At 36.5% G+C, this 20,798-nt stretch overlaps 1 protein-coding gene across 1 annotated transcript in view; it reads right to left on the bottom strand.

The window, feature by feature from the left end:
- LOC124784377 (cilia- and flagella-associated protein 57-like) overlaps positions 1-18,401 on the bottom strand; it is a 76,056-nt gene extending 57,655 nt beyond the window's left edge. The window contains exons 1-2 of the mRNA XM_047254098.1: positions 18,395-18,401; positions 18,183-18,301 (exon numbers count right to left, since the gene is read on the bottom strand). Of these exons, the coding sequence (XP_047110054.1) occupies positions 18,183-18,301; positions 18,395-18,401 (126 nt within the window). The remainder of the gene's footprint in view (positions 1-18,182; positions 18,302-18,394) is intronic.
- Positions 18,402-20,798: the final 2,397 nt, after the last annotated feature.

Below are 20,798 nucleotides of genomic sequence, written 5' to 3'. Positions count from 1 at the left end.
TGAAAATTTTGGATTCCACCTCATATATCATTCAATTTCTCCATCTTCACTGCGTTTAATTTTGAAGACCCAGGTTCTGTCAGTTGGATTCTGTCAACTCTCATTAAGTTTCAATAACTTTCTTTCTTCATTGTTTTCCTCCCTTCATCTTCATTATCATATCTCCCTTGTATATCTTCATAGGATTCAGAACATCAACAAATGATTCAGCTTCCTAGGCCAGTATTGTATAATTGAAAAATCATGCAGGCATCCTTTGTTCCCTGTTGCTTTGTCGAAGAGTTTTTACCATTCCAGATGTCTTCATCAGGTTGCTTGAATTTTCCATCTTCTTTCTTAGTTTTGTCTGTCTTGTAGTTTTCTGTCCTGTTTTCTTCTTATCCTGGAATCTATTGTTCACTATTTGTCCTGTTGAAAGTGAATTTTGTTTCATCAAAAATTGCATCATTTCCTGACAGTACTTTGTTCAAGTATTGACAGAGAAATCTGTACCCATTTGGATAACAGCCAATAAAGAAGGCTACACAATGAAAAACTTTCATCTTCTCCAAGCTGGGTTTTCCTCCATACCACACAGCCGCTGGAACTTTTTTCCTTTGAAGGCTGTAGTTGGACTTCTATTAGTGGTTATAGTGTGGCCAACACTGCTTCCATCAAGAACCTCTTGTAAAGTTTTGATCTGAAAAGCATACAACACTTTCACTTTCAGACACCCTATTCTGCTGTGGAGTACATCACCTTGTGAACTTAATTCTTCAGCTCATACAATATATATTCTCATCCATTGTCATAAAGAAGGTGACTTATTTTAAAATTAAAATAATCTGTAGACATTGTTTAAAAATTCTGGAAAATTTTGGAACTTCTGACTTTGTTTCTGGAAAATATACACAAGCAAAATGAGTAATGTCATCAATACATGTTTAAAACACACCTTTTATGATTGTATACACTTGGAGTAACTGGTCCAGTTAGATCCCTGTGAGTAAGTTCTAGAGATCTGACTGTTTTTGCTCTTTGTGTTTTAAGGGGCTGTGATGTTTGCTTCCCTTCAGTACATTATGATGAAAATTGTAAACAGACTAGTTGGATTTGGGGTTCATTCAGTCAATTCCACCTATGACTTATCAATGTAATCATGACTAAGGAGAGCCAATCATTCATGCCACAGTTCAATCAATACTGGTTGGCGAAGCCAAATGACACACAATTTCCTTATGTATAAAATTTTGTGTGTTGTTATTTTTGACACATTTCTCTGTGCAACAACAAGAATCACATTGTCCTTCTGAATAATATCTTTACTGTTCTCAAAAACTATTAGTAAATCTTTTGGTAATAGTTTACATACTAACAGCAGGCTGTAGCTGAGGCCTGAAACATACTTAATACCTGGAATAAAAATTAGTGTTTTCTTACCATTTAAATAACTTATAAATTCAATTTCACTAACACCCTTAACATGTAGAAGTGTTCCAGAGTTCACAACAAAAATTTTAACTGATTCTGGCAATCTTATCACATTTCTCAACTGTTTATTATGATCTATCAGATGATCTGTAGCTCCTAATTTCACATACTTTCTAACTCCATCTGATGTTTCTGAATATTAATGACTAGCTGCAGGGAAACAGTAATTAACTCTGTCCACAGAATCTGGTGGACTCATTGGCACCAATGAACTGTCATGTCATCTTCTGCCAATAGCATCATTGGATGCAGTATGTAGAGGCATGGGGGCAGCACACTGTTTTCCTGGCTATTGTCAGGTTTCATGATCTGGTCAAATAGCTTTGCTGTTGACGTTATGAGACTGAGTGCACCCCATACCAGCCCTTTCATCTAGAAAAAATCCCTGGTAGTACTGGGAATCGAACCTGGGTCAGTCAGCATGTAATAGAACTGCTGAACACATCTCTTTTTTGTGAAGTATCAAAGCAGTTGATACACTATAATTTAAAATCAAACATAGTCAGTTCCATTATTATAGTCTTATTTATTATTTTCTGTAATTATTCAAAAAGATAAAATTGATAGAAAAATGCTCTTGTTTATGAAATATGACCTTATCTCTTTTGTTATGAAAAATAAATTATATCAACTTTACATTTAATCTTTGTATTTATATGCCATATATATTTGTAAATGTCAACAAGTTTGGAGCCAGTTATGGTTGCTCTATAGAGCCTGAATGTTTAGTCTGAATCAGTATATCAGGAAGGATGTTGTTATTGATTAACTGATATCCAGGACTGAAACATCACGAAGTAACAATGTATGCTACATGGTGTTACAACAGTTTTGATGTTCATTAAAAAGATGATATCAAATGATCTGCATCCTAATATTAGACAACATAAATATTTCCCAGTAACATTCCAACTATGTCTCACAGGAACAAAAAGCTACCATCTTGACAAAGAGCTAAACAACAATTTTAGTGAGCACAAAGTTAAGTAGGAATAATAAACTTTGATTATTATACCTGTACTTGCTCATAGTGATACAGATTTATGGTGCAAATGCATGCAAAGTTAATACTTTGCAAAGTTTGCTAATTTTTGTTACTATTATTCTTTAAGTCAACAGAGCAAGGATCAGTTTAGACCTTGGAGTCTCTATGTCCAGGATAGAAATAAATATAGACATGTACTGAAATGATATGTATGTTGCAGGAAATGAAGGAAAATAGAAATATTGTTAACTAAAGCAAAATAAATTCTCCTAGCACAGACAGACTCCTAACCCCATACAAGTAGTCTTTAAAATTTGTGTTTGTGAATTTTTAATAGCTATGAAAATACTTTTAGAATTTAAAATGAAAAACGTTGGGAATTGAATTGTTCAAAAATGGTTCAAATGGCTCAGAGCACTATGAGACTTAACTTCTGAGGTCATCAGTCCCCTAGAACTTAGAACTACTTAAACCTTACTAACCTAAGGACATCACACAACCATGCTCGAGGCAGGATTCGAACCTGCGACTGTAGCGGTTGCGCGGTTCCAGACTGTAGCGCCTAGAACTGCTCAGCCACCCCGGCCGGCGAAGTGAATTGTTCATGCATCGGTTATGTACTGCATGTGCCCCACATTTTTCATTTTAAATTGTACCAATATTTTCAAAGCTATTACAAATTTCGTAAACAAAAGTTTAAAGGACTATCTGAATGGTTTTAGAAATCCATATGGGGCCAGGAGAAGTTGTTTTGATTATCTTACAAAAAAGACTTCAGAGGTAGAAATTAGACAGAATCAACACCACATAGGAAGTTATCGGGAACCATTCTTACCACGAAACACTCACAAATGGTACAGGTACACAAAGTACCCTCAGCCACACACCAGCCATGAAAGTGGGTTAATATTGCATTGTCATCCAGTTCTGTGCTATGTTGAAAGTTTCAAGTATCTGGCTCATTGGAAAGTCAGTTTAAAATCAACTGCAAAATTTTTACTGAATAAACAGACAGGAAAGAGACCTAATAAAAACATGTTAAAGATAACAATTTCAGGCTCAAAATTAAGGGGACTGTCAAATACTGAAAATATTTTGGTAAGAATATGCAAGTCAATTCAAACTGAAATTATTGAGTTGGTGAGTAAATTGTTAAAAGCTCTAGACTTATTGGCTGAATAAAATTCACAACTTCTCAAACAAAATAAACATCTCAAATAAAAAACCCAACATCTTTGAAATTTGGATGTAGAAGAAAAAAAAAAACAGTCAGTGAAATTCACAAAAGATGAATGAAAGTATAATTATAGCACCAACAACCTTCATTACAGAATCCACCATTAGTGTTAAAGATGATTTAGCAAATTTGCTACCTTTAAATGACAATGTTTTGGAAGATGTTCTTTTGAGTAAAGTAGACAATTTCCACGAAAATACCATATGTGATCCTGTTATGGAAACAGGTTGTTTTCCTGTTGAGAAAACTGAACTTTGAACATTAGCTCCAAAAATCTTCTGAAGAACATAAATTTGGTAACATAAAAATTGTTCGGGAAAGCTTGTCAGAATACTGCGAAACATCAAAGCTTGATTGGTGGGAGGAGCACCTGAATGTATTTTTGCAGACAGTTTAATGTTAATTGAAAAGAACATAATATTAATCCAATAAGCTGACATGACATATTTGAGGTATATCACTTTGTTGAAAGACTATCTGATCAGAACTTTACAGTAAAAGTAAGGGAAAAGAATAATAAAACATGTGAATGTACAGTTATGCATTTGTTTTTTAAACAACTAAACAAACTTGAAGTGACTGTTAGATTAGTAAAGAGACAGTGTGGAAAATGTAACACTAAAATTATTTTTGAATTTAGCTTCATAATGGAAAAATCAGCACAAGATATCTTATTAAAAAAGACCAAAGGGCAACCAGGTAAGTACATGCTTCAGAGAAACAACAATGGTGATTTTTTTTTTTTAAAGTGTCCTACAGATAATGCAAAAGGCTTCACTTATGTTTTGGTAATATGCATTTTCTTGTCCTGTCAGGTTATAGTTTGTGAATGAATTATAATCTAATAATCTATAGAGTGGTATGGTTGCTATTGTACACTGATTACCTAATGCTGTTGCCTTTATTATTATTTGACTTTAACTATGTTGTAGGATGATTTTTCATTACTTGTGCTTTAACTGTGGTCATGTTTTGTGTAACAGAAAAATATTGGCAAATGAAGTCTAGGATTATTTGGAACATTATTACGGTATCTACGTTGCCATTACTTTATGCAAAATGATATTATATAATGTCTTTTGGATTTTTGTTGTTGATTTGGTTCACAGAAGTGCTATGCATGTTTTTGGACACATTTGGAAACAAATATTTGATGCTAGACTTGGTCTTTTACCATTTGCTGTCAGTACTATGCAGAATGATTAGGAAAAACCGAACCATCAAAGAGTGTCTGGGTTAAATAAGTAATACATTAACATGAGGTCATGTTAAATAATGTTTTATCCTGTACCAGTCATGTTTTGAGGAGATTATTATCTTTAGTCAGAGAGGATTGTTTTTCAGATCACATAGATAGAGCTCAAAAGCTGTGTATTGAATGATTAAAATTTGATAACTGTCAGTATTTTTGTGATGCACCATGGCAGCACATATGCTTTTACTTATGACTATGATAATCTATTTCACAGTTATCTGAGGATGAGTTGTCTTGAAATGTGTAATATTAAAGTCATTAATTCACCAGCTGATGACCTTCTATTAAGTGATGTACTCAGCATTCTTGCAGTACTGCTCCAATTATACAGAATGGTCACACACTTTCTGTATCCCTTTTTGTTGCATCTTCAGTCAAAGTGGAAGTTGTATTACTTAGAAATAATATGTTCAGAAATTATTTTGTGAATAAATGTCAAAAATAAAAGAAAAATGGATTTTGTATGCTAATTTTCAGGAGAAGTTACCATTTTCAGACTGCAAAGTTTAGATGACAGTATATATCAAGCAGTAAGAAATAAGTCTAAAAAGTATTTAAGTATCAATTTATAAACACAGCATTATCTGTTCTAAAACATTTATATTGCAAATAAGCTTTGTTAACTACTAGAATTACTTGTTCTAGTTTCAATGTTTTGTTGACAGGGAACTGGAAACTTCATTAAATTTCTTAAAACATCTGTTAACAATTCTGTCAACTGTTGCGCTATATATATTCATTTTCAAGCCAGGCCTACTGAGTCTGTACTGACAGTTCCTGATCCTAATAATAAACATCAAAGTAGCAACATATGCTTGATAAATATTTACAGAATGAATACCACGATCTGCACGTCTCTTGATTTTGACTTGGTAAGAGGCATGTGTGGATTGTGGAACTCATTCTGCAAACATTTATCAAGTATGTCTTGCTACATTGATGTTTGTTATTTGGGTCAGGTACTGTCAGTGTAGCCTTGGAAGGCCAAGCTTGGAAATTACTGACTAGTCAGCAAATATAAATACTGCAACTATTACAGAACCATTAATAAATGTTTTAAAGAATCACTTGCAACTAACAAACCTGAAATTTTGAACTTTATAATGGTATGTTGTCATAAGAACATAATTAGAACAATGATGTTACTATGCTAATCAAGGATCTGTACCCAACTTCACAAGACACAGTTCGGATGATATCTGAGCAGACCTATGAGTGGTTCACAGCAAACAACTAGTCTTAATCTCAAGTGATGGCACTGAGAAGTCTAAATTGATAAGAGATGGTAATAAGAGATGGTACACAAAACAGGTTAGAACACTGTTGCAAAAGCAACAAAAACAGGATGCCAAATTAAAAAGAAAAAAAAAAAAAAAACCTTCAAGACTGACAAAGTTTTACAGAAATTTGAAATGTAGTGTGAACTTCAATGTGAGATGTTTTTAATACTTTCCACAACAAAACTCTGTCTCAAACTATGGGGGAAAATCCAAAGCGATACTGCTTGTATGTAAAGTACACCAGTGGAAAGACACAATCAATACCTCTACTGCATGATAACAGTGGGGATGTTACGGATGACAATGCTACTAAAGCAGAGTTACTAAAAACAGTTTTCCAGAATTTCTTCTCCAAAGAAGATGAAGTAAATACTCCAGAATTTGAACCAAAAACAACTGTCAACATAAGTAACTTTGAAGTAGATATTGTCACTGTAGCAAAGCAGTTTAAACCCCCTAATAAAGGTAAGGCCATGGTTCTGACTGTATACCTATCAGGCTCCTCTCAGAGTATGCTGAATACAATATCGCCATATTCTATATTTAGCAGTCATGTATCACTCATTGAAAGATCTGTATCTGCACAAGTCACAACAATATCCAAGAAAGGAAACAATAGTAATCTTCTGAATTACAGACCTATATTGCTAACATCAATTTGCAGCAAGATTTTGGAACATATGCTGTGTTTGAACAATATGAGTTATCTCAAAGAAAATGATTTATTGACAAACAGACAACATGAATTTAAAAAATATCATTCCTGCACAGTAAAGCTAGCTTGTTATTCTCTTGAAGTAATGACTGTTGTCGACAGAGGATGTCAAACTGATTCCATATTTTTAGACTTCCAGAAGGCTTTTGACAACGTACCTCACCAGTGACTTCTACACAAAAATACATGCCTATGGACTTGTCTCACTTGTGCGACTGGATCCTTGATTTCCTGTCAGAAAGGTCATAGTTCATAGTAACTGACAGAAAATTATTGAATAAAACAGAAGCAATATTTGGTGTTCCCCAAGGAAGTGTTATAGGCCCTGTGCTGTTCCTGATCTATATAAACAGCTTAGGAGACAATCTGAGTTGCTGTCTCAGATCATTTGCAGATGGTGCTGTCATTTAGTATCTTATAAAATTCATGAGATGATCAAAATAAATTGCAAAATGATTTAGACAAGATATCTATATGGTGTGATAAATGGAATTGACTCTCAATAATGAAAAGTGTGAAGTTGTCCATTTGAGTACCAAAAGGACCCACTAAACTCCAGTTACACAAAAACGAACACTAATCGAAAGGCTGTATATTCAGATAAATACTTAGGGACTACAATTATGAATAGCCTAAGCTGGAAGGATCACATAGATATTGTCACAGGTAAAGCAAACCAAAGACTATGTTTTATTTGTAGAACATTGAGAAAATACAGTAGGACTACTAAAGAGACTGCTTGCACTATGCTTGTATGTCCTCCTCTGGAGTATTGCTGTGTAGCATTGGATCCACATCAGATAGAACTGACGGACAATATTAAAAATGTTCAAAGAAGGGCAGTTCATTTTGTAATATCAACAAATAGAGGAGAGACTGCCACAGATATGATATGTGAATTAGGGTGGCAATCGTTAGAAAAATGTGTTTTTCATTGTGGCATGACATCAAGAAATTTCAGTCATCAACTTTTTTCCCAGAGTGTGAAAATATTTTGTTGGTGCCTACCTATATAGGGAGCAATGATCATCATAATAAAATAAGAGAAATCAGAGTTGGCACAGAAAGATGAAGAGTTCATTTTTCTGTGCCCTGTTTGAGAGTGGAACAGTTGACAAATAGCCTTCATTAAGCACTCGTTCTACAACTTGTGTGTGTGTGTGTGTGTGTGTGTGTGTGTGTGTGTGTGTGTGTGTGTGTGTTTTCTTTGTTGAAGACTGCTTTGGCCAAAAGCTATAATATTTAACAGTCTTTTTTTCTTTGTTGAAGACTGCTTTGGCCAAAAGCTATAATATTTAACAGTCTTTTTATTATGCCTGTCTGCAACTCATTGGGACAGCTTTATGGTGAGTAGCAATCTACACTTTTCCTAATAGTGTTGATATTCCAACCTGAGTTTCCATTGTTTGAGCAATAGTGCAATTATTGATAAATACAGGGATGACATAAGCGACTCATCAGGTTTCAAACCATTGTTTATTTACAAGTATATGAGTGATACATGAAAAGATAGATACACTTTCCAAGCTTCTGGTACATTCTACAAATGTTGAATGTGTGCATCTTTGATCACCTGACGCAATGTTTCTATTAATGTCAGTCACTGCAGCAGTGATGCATTCCTGCAGCATTGTTGGAATTAGGGACACATAAACTTTGTCCTTGGCACATGCCCACAGGAAGAAATGATATGTTGTGAGATCTGGCAACCTATGGGGTGGGGAGGGTAGGGGGTGTAGCAACACAGGAACATTACACAGAGCAGTGCCCCCTTTCCAGTAATGTGATGGTTCTCTGTTGAGAAAGGCATGGACCATTATGCTTCAGTGCAGTGGAGTCCTGTGCTTTTGAAAGATGAAAGTTGAGGAGCCAGCAGTCAGTTGTGAAACAACCACATCTCCAGTCACAAGGAACCTGACACCATCCCCTCAATGTAGAAAAAGGCATTATGGCACAGAAGACATTCATTTTTGGCAAATATCTATCCAACTCCACAAGGAGATGCTGCAGTTCAGTACCCCATACTCTCACATTGTGATGATTCACATTTCCCAAAATATGGGAAGTCATCTTGTCACTACATATCAATGTCCCTGCAAAGTCATCATCACCTTCCATGGCTCGCATTTCGGTAAAAAACTCCAGTCAGCAGGCATCATCATTTAGAATTTGGTACTGTAACAGATTAAAATGGTAAACTTAAGGCCCAGTTCACAGTATGCATGAACAGTAGGTTTTTGTGAGTTGCACACAAAGATCTGTCTCTTACACTCCACAGATTCCTCTGAGACATGGTACCAAACAATGTTTCACATAATCTTATTATGAAAAGGAAAGTTCATACTCACCTGTTAAAGACCTTCTCTCCTTCTCCTGACCCCTACAGTTGAACACTTTTTCACCCCCAACCCTACCAATCAGACTCGACCAAAGACCAATACTGAACCCTGCCTAACCCAGTTCACTCCTCCATCAAACTGTGATCCACCCCCATTGCCCCCAAATCACTTCCTGTTAACTTTCCAGAATTTCATAACCTTGAACCTTGCCTCACCATCTTTCCCCAAACCCCTTAAAATCCACAGAAAGAACCGCATTGCACTATCTAAAAATTGATCCCAACCTTATACCTGCAGACAAAGATTCCACCACTGTTGTTTTGAACCACAAGGATTACCTGGCAGAAGGACTCCACCAGCTGTCAGATACCTGCACCTACAAACCTTGCTACAGTGACCCCATCCCACAAATCCAGCAGGATCTCCAGTCACTACTCAAATCCTTAGGCCCATCCCAGAACCTCTCCCTGGAGTCCACCTCTCTGCTCACCCCTACCACTCCTCGCACTCCTACATTTTACATGCTTCCTAAAGTCCATGATCCTAACCACCCAGGATGCTCCATTATGGCTGGTTACTGTGCCCCCACTGAGAGAATCTCTGCTCTCATAGACAAACATCTTCAACCTATTACCTGGAAACTACCTTCCTATATAAAAGATACCAACCATTTCATCCACACAAGTTCATGTTTTGCATGTAGTATTATGTATTAAAACATACAGTTAGCTACACACCATGCAGCATAGATGTTAAGTCGAAAATATGTAGAACAGAAAACTGTCAAACAAGTAAGTTTTTGGCCTTCTTCCAAATTAAAAAAAAAAAAGTGCATTTGTGTGAGTGAGTGTGTGTATATGTATATTGTCTAATTCAGGAGGAGGCCTTTTGGTTGAAAGCTTACTTGTTGGCAGTCTTTTTATTGTGCCCATCTGGAACTCAACGTCTCCACTATATGATGAGTAGTGATCTATCCTTCCATAATACTGCAGTATTATTGTTTTTTCCATTGTTTGAGTACATTCAGTTTGTTTGTGTTGTTTTATTAGCTGTTTGAGGTACTCGTTGGGTAGCGTGTGGTGTTTGTTAGTAAGCAGGTGATTGTTGTGTCACAGCAAATGTGGTTCAGAGGTTCCAACCCCACTTGGATATTGTAAGGAGGATCTCAGAATAAGAATATGAAGACTGACAAGAAAACTGATATGAAAGAATGTAAATACTATACATAAGAGAAAGCTCTGAGTCTGTCTTTTTAGTAATGGATCTGTTACTGAACTATCCACACATAAAGTCTGTTTTACAAGTTAATGTAGTAAATGCGTACTGATATTTGATCATATGGATAGTTCAATAACAGTTTTGTTACTAAAGAAACGAACTTGAAGATTAAGTTTATCCATTATGGATATTTTAGAACATGCGACTGTTAACTGAATATAAATACATAAACTTTTTCATATACATATCATATTCCTTCTTGCATATCAATTTCCTTCCAGTCTTCAAGGTTTTATTTCAAGGTCGTCCTTACGCTGTCCATGTGGAATTGGAAGCTATGAACCATACTTTCTGTGATGAATCAGGCATTGATGGCTAACTACAAATGCCACACACTGCCTAAAGAGTACCTCAAATAGATAATAACACTGTATGCAAAACACAGACCTGTGCACACATGTATTTATCAATAACTGCACAATTACTCATTCATGTAAGATGATGAGGGCACAGAAAACTTCAGACTTCTAACTTTTAAATGAGAAAACTCCTGAAAACAATTACAAGAAATTCTGTACTCTCACCTTTTTATTTACAAATTAGGTAAGAATAGGATTAAAATTCATCAGTCATCTCACTGTTTTGATGTAGCTCACCAAGAATTCCTCTCCTGGATTAACCTCTTCAGCTGAGAGTACCACTTGCAACCTACATCCTCAATTATTTGCTGGGTGTACTCCAATATCTCTCTTCCCTTTCAGCTTTTACCCTCTATAGCTCCCTATAATCCATGGAAGTTTTTCCCTTATGTCTTAACAAATGTCCTACCATCCTGCCCCTTTTTGTCAGAGTTTTCCATATATTACTTTCTTGGCTGATTCTATGGAGAACCTCATTCCTTACCTTATCAGTCCAGGATAATTTTCAACATTCTCCTGTAGTGCCACATCTCAAATGCTTCAATTCCCTTCTGTTCTGGTTTTCCCATAGTCCATGTTTCACCACCATGCAATGTTGTGCTCCAGATGTACATTCTCAGAAATGTCTTCCTCAAATTAAGGCCCATGTCTGATACTAGCACACTTTTCTTGGCCATGAATGCCCTTTTTGCCAGTGCTAGTCTGGTTTTCTATTTCCTCCTCCTTGCTCTGTCCATCAATTGTTATTTTGCTGCCTATATAGCAGAATTCTTTGACTTCATCTATTTTGTGAGCCCCAATTCTGATGTTAAGTTAGTCTTTCTTTGATTTACTGTTAATCCATATTCTGCACCCATTGGACTGTTCACTCCATTCAACAGATCCTGTAATTTTTCTTCACTTTCACTGAGGATACCAATGTCATCAGTAAATCTTTTGATATCCTTTCACCTTGAATTTTAATTCCACCCTTGAAACTTTCTTTTATTTCTGTAATTGCTTCTCCACTGTATAGATGGAACAGTAGGGGTGAACACCCCTTTTAATCTCAGCACTTAGCTCTTCCCTCTTGGTTCTTGTACATAAAAAATTTATCACCTTTCCCTACAGCTTACCCCTACTTTTCTTAGAATGTAAAATCTCTTGCACCATTTTACATTGTCAAATGTCTTTCCCAGGTCAACAGATCCTATGAACATGTCTTGATTTTGTGTTACTTGTGTCATAAGTCTGTAAGTGAGATTTCCATACTCCTAAATACTCCATACTCCTAATATAATAATTCCAATCCCAAAGAAAGCAGGTGTTGACAGATGTGAAAATTACCGAACTATCAGTTTAATAAGTCACAGCCGCAAAATACTAACATGAATTCTTTACAGATGAATGGAAAAACAGATAGAAGCCAACCTTTGGGAAGATCAGTTTGGATTCCGTAGAAATGTTGGAACACGTGAGACAATACTGACCCTACAACTTATCTTAGAAGAAATATTAAGGAAAGGCAAATCTACATTTCTAGCATTTGTAGACTTAGAGAAAGCTTTTGACAATGTTGATTGGAATACTCTCTTTCAAATTATGAAGGTGGCAGGGGTAAAATACAGGGAGCGAAAGGCTGTTTACAATTTGTACAGAAAGCAGACGGCAGTTATAAGAGTCGAGGGGTATGAAAGGGAAGCAGTGGTTGGGAAGGGAGTGAGACAGGGTTATAGCCTGTCCCCAATGTTATTCGATCTGTATATTGAGCAAGCAGTAAAGGAAACAAAAGAAAAATTTGTAGTAGGTATTAAAATCCAGGGAGAAGAAATAAAAACTTTGAGGTTCGCCGATGACATTCTAATTCTGTCAGAGACAGCAAAGGACTTGGAAGAGCAGTTTAACAGAATGGACAGTGTCTTGAAAGGAGGATATAAGATGAACATCAACAAAAGCAAAATGAGGATAATGGAATGTAGTCGAATTAAGTCAGGTGATGCTGAGGGAATTAGATTAGGAAATGATACACTTAAAGTAGTAAAGGAGTTTTGCTATTTGGGGAGCAAAATAACTGATGATGGTCGAAGTAGAGAGGATATAAAATGTAGACTGGCAACGGCAAGGAAAGCGCTTCTGAAGAAGAAAAATTTGTTAACATCGAGTATAGACTTAAATGTCAGGAAGTCGTTTCTGGAAGTATTTGTATGGAGTGTAGCCATGTACGGAAGTGAAACGTGGACGATAAATAGTTTAGACAAGAAGAGAATAGAAGCTTTCAAAATGTGGTGCTACAGAAAAATGCTGAAGATTAGATGGGTAGATCACATAACTAATGAGGAGGTATTGAATAGAATTGGGGAGAAGAGGAGCTTGTGGCACAACTTGACTAGAAGAAGGGATTGGTTGGTAGGACATGTTCTGATACATCAAGGGATCACCAATTTAGTATTGGAGGGCAGCGTGGAGGGTAAAAATAGTAGAAGGAGACCAAAAGATGAATACACTAAGCAGATTCAGAAGGATGTAGGCTGCAGTAGGTACTGGGAGATGAAGAAGATTGCACAGGATAGAGTAGCATGGAGAGCTGCATCAAACCAGTCTCAGGACTGAAGACCACAACAACAACAACAAACATCCCTAGGTCCACTGTTTCTGATGTCATAGTGAAGTGGAAACATAAAGGGACACATACAGCACATACACGTACAGGTCGACCTTGTCTGCTGACGTATAGAGCCCGCCGACAGTTGAAGAGGGTCATAATGTGTAACAGGCAGGCATCTATCCATACCTTCACACAGGAATTCCAAATTTCATCAGGAGCCACTGCAAGTACTATGACAGTTAGGTGGCAAAGAAACTTGGATTTCATGGTCGAGCAGCTGCTCATAATCCACACAACATACTGGTAAATGCCAAATGATGCCTCACTTAAGGAGCACGAACATTGGACGACTGAACAGTGGAAAAATGAGGTGTGGAGTGATGAATCATGGTACATAATGTGGTGATCCGATGGCAGTGTGTGGGTATGGGGAATGCCTGGTGAACTTCATCTGCCAGCTTGTGTAGTGCCAACAGTAAAATTCGGAGGTGCTGGTGTTATGGTGTGGTCATGTTTTTCATAGAGGGAGCGTGGACCCCTTGTTGTTTTGCCTGGCACTATCACAGCAGAGGCCTACATTGATGTTTTAAGCACCTTCTTGCTCCCCACTGTTGAAGAGCACTTTGGAATGGTGACTGCATCTTTCAACATGATCGAGCACCTGTTCATAATGCATGGCCTGTGGTGAAATGGTTACATGACAATAACATCCCTGTAATGGACTGACCTGAATCCCGTAGAAAACACCTTTGTGATGTTTTGCAATGCTAACTTTGTGCCAGGTCTCACCAACTGACATCGACACCTCTTCTCAGTGCAGCACTCCATGAAAATGTGCTTCTGTTCCCCAAGAAACCTTCCAGCACCTCCTGATTGAATGTATGCCTGCGAGAGTGGAAGCTGTCATCAAAGCTAAGGGTGGGCCAACACCATATTGAATTCCAGCATTACCGATGGAGGGCACCACAAACTTGTAAGTCATTTTCAGCCAGGTGTCCAGATACTTTTGATCATATAGTGTACCTGAACTATTGTTATCAGTGTTGGTTTGCAGTCAGTTCAGATGAGAAGAACTCTTATCACTGAACCATTCACAGTAACTGATTATCTGCCCCACTGTCCTATTCATAAGGAATCCTACTCCTGTTATACCATTTTCTGTTGCTATTGATATTACTCTATACTCATCTGACTAGAAATCTTTGTCTTCTTCCTGTTTCATTTCCCTGGCCTCCACTAAATGTAAATTGAGTCGTTGCACTTCCGTTTTCAGATTTTCTAGCTTTCCTTCCATGTTCAAAATTCTGACATTCCTCACCCCCACTCATAGAATGTTATCCTTTCATTGGTTATTCGGTCTTTTTCGCATGGTCACCTCCATCTTGGTAGTCCCCTCCTGGCGACGTGAGTGGGATGCTATTCTGAAATCTTTTGCCAACGGAGAGATTATCATGACACTTTTTCAATTACAGGCCATATGTCCTGAGGATACACATTATTTGTCTTTAATGCAGTGGTTTCTATTGCCTTTCACATCCTCATGTTGTTGATCACTGCTGATACTTCCACCTTTTAGGTGCTGTTTCCCACCCCAAGGGGAAGAGAGTGCCCTGAACCTCTGTCTGCTCCTCCACCTACCTTGATAAGGCCACTTTCAAAATGAGGGCGAATTCTTATGCCATAAATCTTTGGCCACCATTACTGGTGATTTGAATCATTATTGGGGTTTAAACCCAGGACTGAGGACATTTTGATTACGACTCAAAGATGCTGCATCTAGAGCATGGGTGCTCCCTCTACTACCTCCCCCCCCCCCCCCCCCCCCCTCCCGCAAGGCAAGGTATCACAAAAATGTATCACAAGGCTCCATTTCCAAGCCAATCCTTTTCTTATGCAGTGTAAATGGCTTACCTGCAAATGTAAATTACTCATCAATTCTGTTTGCAGGCAATATTTCTGTTTTAAGTGAAGATGATAACACGGAAGAAATTTGAACTCTATAATGTGTATACACAATGCCCTAGAAAACTGATTTCGGTTTAATGGGTCAAAACTGAACACCAAGCATTCAAAATGTGTGCAACTTAAAATAGAGCATAACCACCAAATTATAGATAAAGCTAATGCAATCATTTCCTTGGACTAAATGTTGGCAAGAACTTAAGCTGGAATACATGTTATGTCTCCCTAACAAATAAATTAAGCAGTTTTGCATTTGCAATGAAAATAGTATCAAATATCTCTGACATGAGTGCACAAAAATTAGCATATCATAGTTATTTTGAATCTGTCATTAGTTATGGTATTGTTTTCAGGGGGAAGTTGAAGTAGTATAGCTTGAATGGTGAAACTGCAGAAGAAAATTGTCAGATATATATGTAATGCACAGCAAAAAGAAACTTACAATTCTTAATCTGGAAACTACAAATCCCTAATGTTTCCTCCATAAATTTATGAAATCGTAATCTTCCTAAGCAGTAGATGATAGTTATGTGAGGAGGATCATTTTAACCACACGTATGAAACACAAATGAGTTTTATGCTGCCCACACACAATTTGCAATATCATGCACAGCCTTCAAAGTATATGGGGATGGCAGTATGTACAAAATTAATGGATGAAAACATATCTGTTGTAAATCAGAGATACTAAAAATATGGCTACAGCAGATGCTGTGGGAGAAATGTTAGCATTTGGTAGAAGAATTCATGCTGAATGAAATGATAATTTGGGGAGAGGGTTACTCAGTATTAGATTTTCTTATGTATATGTTTAACAGAACTGATAATATAAGTAAAAGGATAAATTTCTACTCACTGTAAAGATGACATGCTGATTTTCCCCACCATATCCTCCAGTTCATGACAGAATTGAATTATTATTAGGATGTTATTATTAAAATTGATTGTTTGTTGTGATATGTTAGCTGTATCTGAATGAAATGATTTTTATTATGTGTGTTATAAGACATAAACAATTCACAACTCACGATCTGACCTCAGAGCTTCAATTCTATAAGCACCTCTCTTCTACTCTCCCAACTTTGCACAAGTTTTCATGAACACTTTGCTGTATTAACAACACCAGCGTGGGAAGAAAGGTTCATGCAAATAAATGGTCTATCTGTAGCCTAGGGGACTGTTTCCAGCCTAAATCATTCACTCTGCAGCAGAGTGGCTGCTGTTTTGAAACTCAGATTAGTGACCTTACCTCTCGACAATGTTCTTACTGACTGTTATCCAGACATGACTCATACCTCATCCTCACAACTTCACTTTTATATTTAAATACATTTTGTAAATAACCTGCTGGCGCAAAGCAGTTACAGTTTTATGGAAATACTATAGGCATATTCATAACCCCAGAAACATAACTTAATTTTAATTCAATATGGCCTTTCTTTTCTTGAATCACTTCTTGTAATGCTAGTATATTTCACTGTGTTATTTAACTTCTCTTTCAATTTCATTAACTTATCTTCAATTTCTGAAGTTCTACAATGTATTCCCTCTACATAAAAAGTACCAGGAGTTGTTGGGTTTATAACATTCACATAATTGTTTATTTAGCCAAACATCACTCACCAAAGTGCAGAAACCTTGGCCTAATGTCATTGCCTGAGCTCCCTCCCTCTTTGCACTAGTCACAATATTATTGTACACAGGCTGGGTTACTGACATTCCAGTAAATCACATATTGTTGTAAAGCCTTCAACAAACCTATCTATGAAACACTTGGCAAGACAAGTAAATAGCACTGAGTCTTGGCAGGCTAACTTTAGTGTCATCTCAGGTCAAGTACTCACAAATCCCAGACCCTGAGATTAACGTTACTACTTATCAAGATAGTTATGTAGTCATATAGCAATCTTGAGACGAGTTATAAACATCTTGAGATGAATTATATCGTAGCAAAAATTCTACCTCATTCCCTAAAGTTATATTATACCATACACCCAACTTACACAGTATCATAGTCCATCTTTGTGCCATTAATGTTTCTATTACTTTGATCATAGGTTATTCTACTGATTGTATGTGACCCGTGTACAGTAACTAACCTGTTAATTCCCCAGCTAGCTCATGGTGAACCCATTAACTAGAATATCTCTCTACTTTTCTGATCAAAAGTAGGTCACATCCAAATGCAGCTACATCCTATACTAGCTGATGCGCAATTACTGTGTAAGAATGTATGTTGGTATAAAAACTAAGCTGATGGTAATCACATGAATCGCAACCATTAAGCTATGGCTAACTACAAAGTCAACCATCCATTTGCTGAATATGTTGCACACTAATGATCTTGATGGCCATATCAACACCTTTGCCACCACCCCTCTCTCCCCCTAGCACTGTTTCCTGAGGCCTTTCAGGTGGTAAGTATTCCTCCAGTGCATCATCCATTCCGCAAAGCCTCCTCTAGTTCCCATTCTCATCCACTCCCTTTCCATTTTTTCTACCTCAGAATTTCTGCTATGAGCCATTAATATTGTATCCATATTTGTTCTCTGTTCAGGCTGCCCATTGTGAGGGTATGCAAGTACCAAGGAAGGTAAGAAAAATATTATTGTTAAGATTTTCAAAGCGGAAATTTTGAATATTCTGACTGCTATTATTCATTTTTTCATACTAAATTGTTACCTGCTGTAGGAAAATCATAGCGCTGTTCATACTTACATCCATCATTTGTTCTTCCTTATTCTGGATTTGTATATCTTTGGGTTGAATCTGATTTCGAAGTTCTTCTGTTTTATAATGCAGTATAAATTTCAACTTACTGAGTTCTTGATTACTCTCTTTCAAATCAGTTATTCCTTTCTCCTGCAAAAAATGAAAAAAGTAAAAAAAAAAAGGAATGAAATTTTATAACACCTACATTGTAATGCTACTAGGCATGAATTGCCTTGTCTTGTAGGGCGTTGTCTCGTTGACAAAGTTCTTGTTTTAATTCCTCAGTATCCTTTTCCAACGATGCAATTTTATGTTGGAACTTGTGATGCTCAATTAATGTCTCATTAAATGTCACAGCACATTCTTCTCCTGCTTTCTGTAAACTATAACATGAATTAATGTACACAATTATAATGACGTTATTACATAGTATCAGAAAACAATGACTGTCAAACATATATTTACATGGATGAGGTGTACTGTCTTAGCAATATAAAGTGATTGCCTTCTAAACAAATCTATATAAACAAAAGGCAATGTCCTGATTGATTGAATCAGCATCACCCAGCCCAAATGCCTAAGGATAGAAACTTGAAAATTTGAGAGAGTGTTAACCCTATACTGTAGTCATTGTTTAAGAATGGATTTTTTTCAGAATTGCGCCCCTGAGGGAGTAAAATAGGGTTGAAAGGTTTTTTGAAAATCTGCACTATTAAGGTCTGTTTGAAGCTAGACTTACGAAAATTTGTATTTGGTTTCTCAGTCTGTGTGTGTTTCAGCAATTTTTGGAAATTCAACCAATAAGGGGGAAAACAGTGGGTGAAATTTTATTGAAAATAAATTTTTGTTAAAAACTACTAAAACATTTTCAAAGCTAAATCTATGAAAATTTGTATTTGGATTCTCTATTGGAAATTAAAAAAAAAAAGTTTCACTGTTTTTGGAAATTCAACCCGTAAGGAGCTGAAATAGGTGATGAACATTTTTTTAGAAAATATTTCATTATATTATAAAATTTTTAAATCTAAATATATGAAAACTGGTATTTCAGTTCTCAGTTAGATATAAAAAAGCATGTGTTAGCGGATGACAGTTTCTATGTAAATATAACCACAATAGTGCAAAAGGCATTCTTAACAAAAATGTCGGGCTCTAGCTACCAGAATCATTTTTTGGTGAGATGTATATTTAAAAAAGACCATGCTTCTACAGCCTTAATTAGTGTGACAAGTTCAGAAGGTGCTGCAATTTGTGAAAAACGTAAAAATTTGATTAAAAGAAAAAAAAATCTGTGCAGACCGTAATAGTCTACATGACATGGAATTTTCAGTTACAGACCATACAAACAGTTGGTTTTGACATCTTAGCAAGCCATCATCAAATGAAGTGTTTCAAAAGAAAGAAAATGGAAGTAGTAAAATACTAGCAAACTAAATTACAAAATCAAATTAATTTATATGTACCTACCTACACACACTTGAACATATTAAATAGTAGTTCATCAAAGTACAACCGCATAAGTGAGAAGAATCATTCACATTGTAAATATATCTGCCTTCTTATTGTTGGAGCTGCATTAAATAACAGGCTGGAGGAAGTTACACTGAATGAATCGTCTTTGTGGCACAAAAGCGCAGAACTTTATTAAGTTACTTTTTGGCAGTTTGTTGTCATGCTTTTGTTGAAACTTGCTCATTTATTCAGCTTATGTTTTGAAACAGCCATAAAGAAATGAATATTATCATCACTTCGTATGTTCCTATTTCACTGACATATTGGAAGTTTTCATTAAAGCTGTTTGGTGAGCCTTCCATGTGAAGGAACTCTTAGGACCATAGTGAACTGATATATTTGTATTTATAGCAGAAAAATATTCAAGTTTGGTTTGCAAAGATTTATTTATTTCATTTAGTTTTAAGTGTAGTGGGGCTGCAGTTGACCTAGTTCATTGAAGATTTCTATACTATACCTTTTTACATGCAATTTAAACATGCTTTCATGTTTTTTGTATCAAAATATGTCTGTGTGATGTGATATATTCTGTGCTTTTGAATGTTGTATGTTACAAAAAATGTATTTCATATTATACACACATTAAAAAAGTTTTGCATCACCTCAATTCTGAGAGTTCCCAAACCTGTACAGCAAATTGGAATAGAGATCAATGTAAACATCATTTCTGCCCTTTTTATTGCTCATGAAAACCACACATTGTGTGTTGTGCCACCATACTGAGAGACCTTCAGAGGTGGTGGTCCAGATTACTGTACAAACTAGTACCTTCAATACCCAGTAGCATGTCCTCTTGCGTTGATGCATGCCTGTATCTGTCATGGCATACTATTCACAAGTTCATCAAGGCACTGTTGGTCCAGATTGTTCCACTCATCAACAGTGATTTGGCATAGATCCCTCAGAGAGGTTGGTGGGTCACATTGTCCATAAACATCCCTTCTCAGTCTATCCCAGGTATGTTCGATAGGGTTCATGTCTGGGGAACATACTGGCCACTCTAGTCGAGCAATGTCGTTATCCTGGATGAAGTCATTTACAAGATGTGCATGATGGGGGCACAAATTGTCATCCATGAAGATGACTGCCTCAGCAGTATGCTGCCGATAT

Source organism: Schistocerca piceifrons, chromosome 1 (assembly GCF_021461385.2).
Source record: "Schistocerca piceifrons isolate TAMUIC-IGC-003096 chromosome 1, iqSchPice1.1, whole genome shotgun sequence".
In the NCBI taxonomy this organism is placed as follows: Eukaryota; Metazoa; Arthropoda; class Insecta; order Orthoptera; family Acrididae; genus Schistocerca; species Schistocerca piceifrons.
Note: the sequence above shows the minus strand (reverse complement) of the source record. Positions and strands in the feature narration are given on the sequence as shown.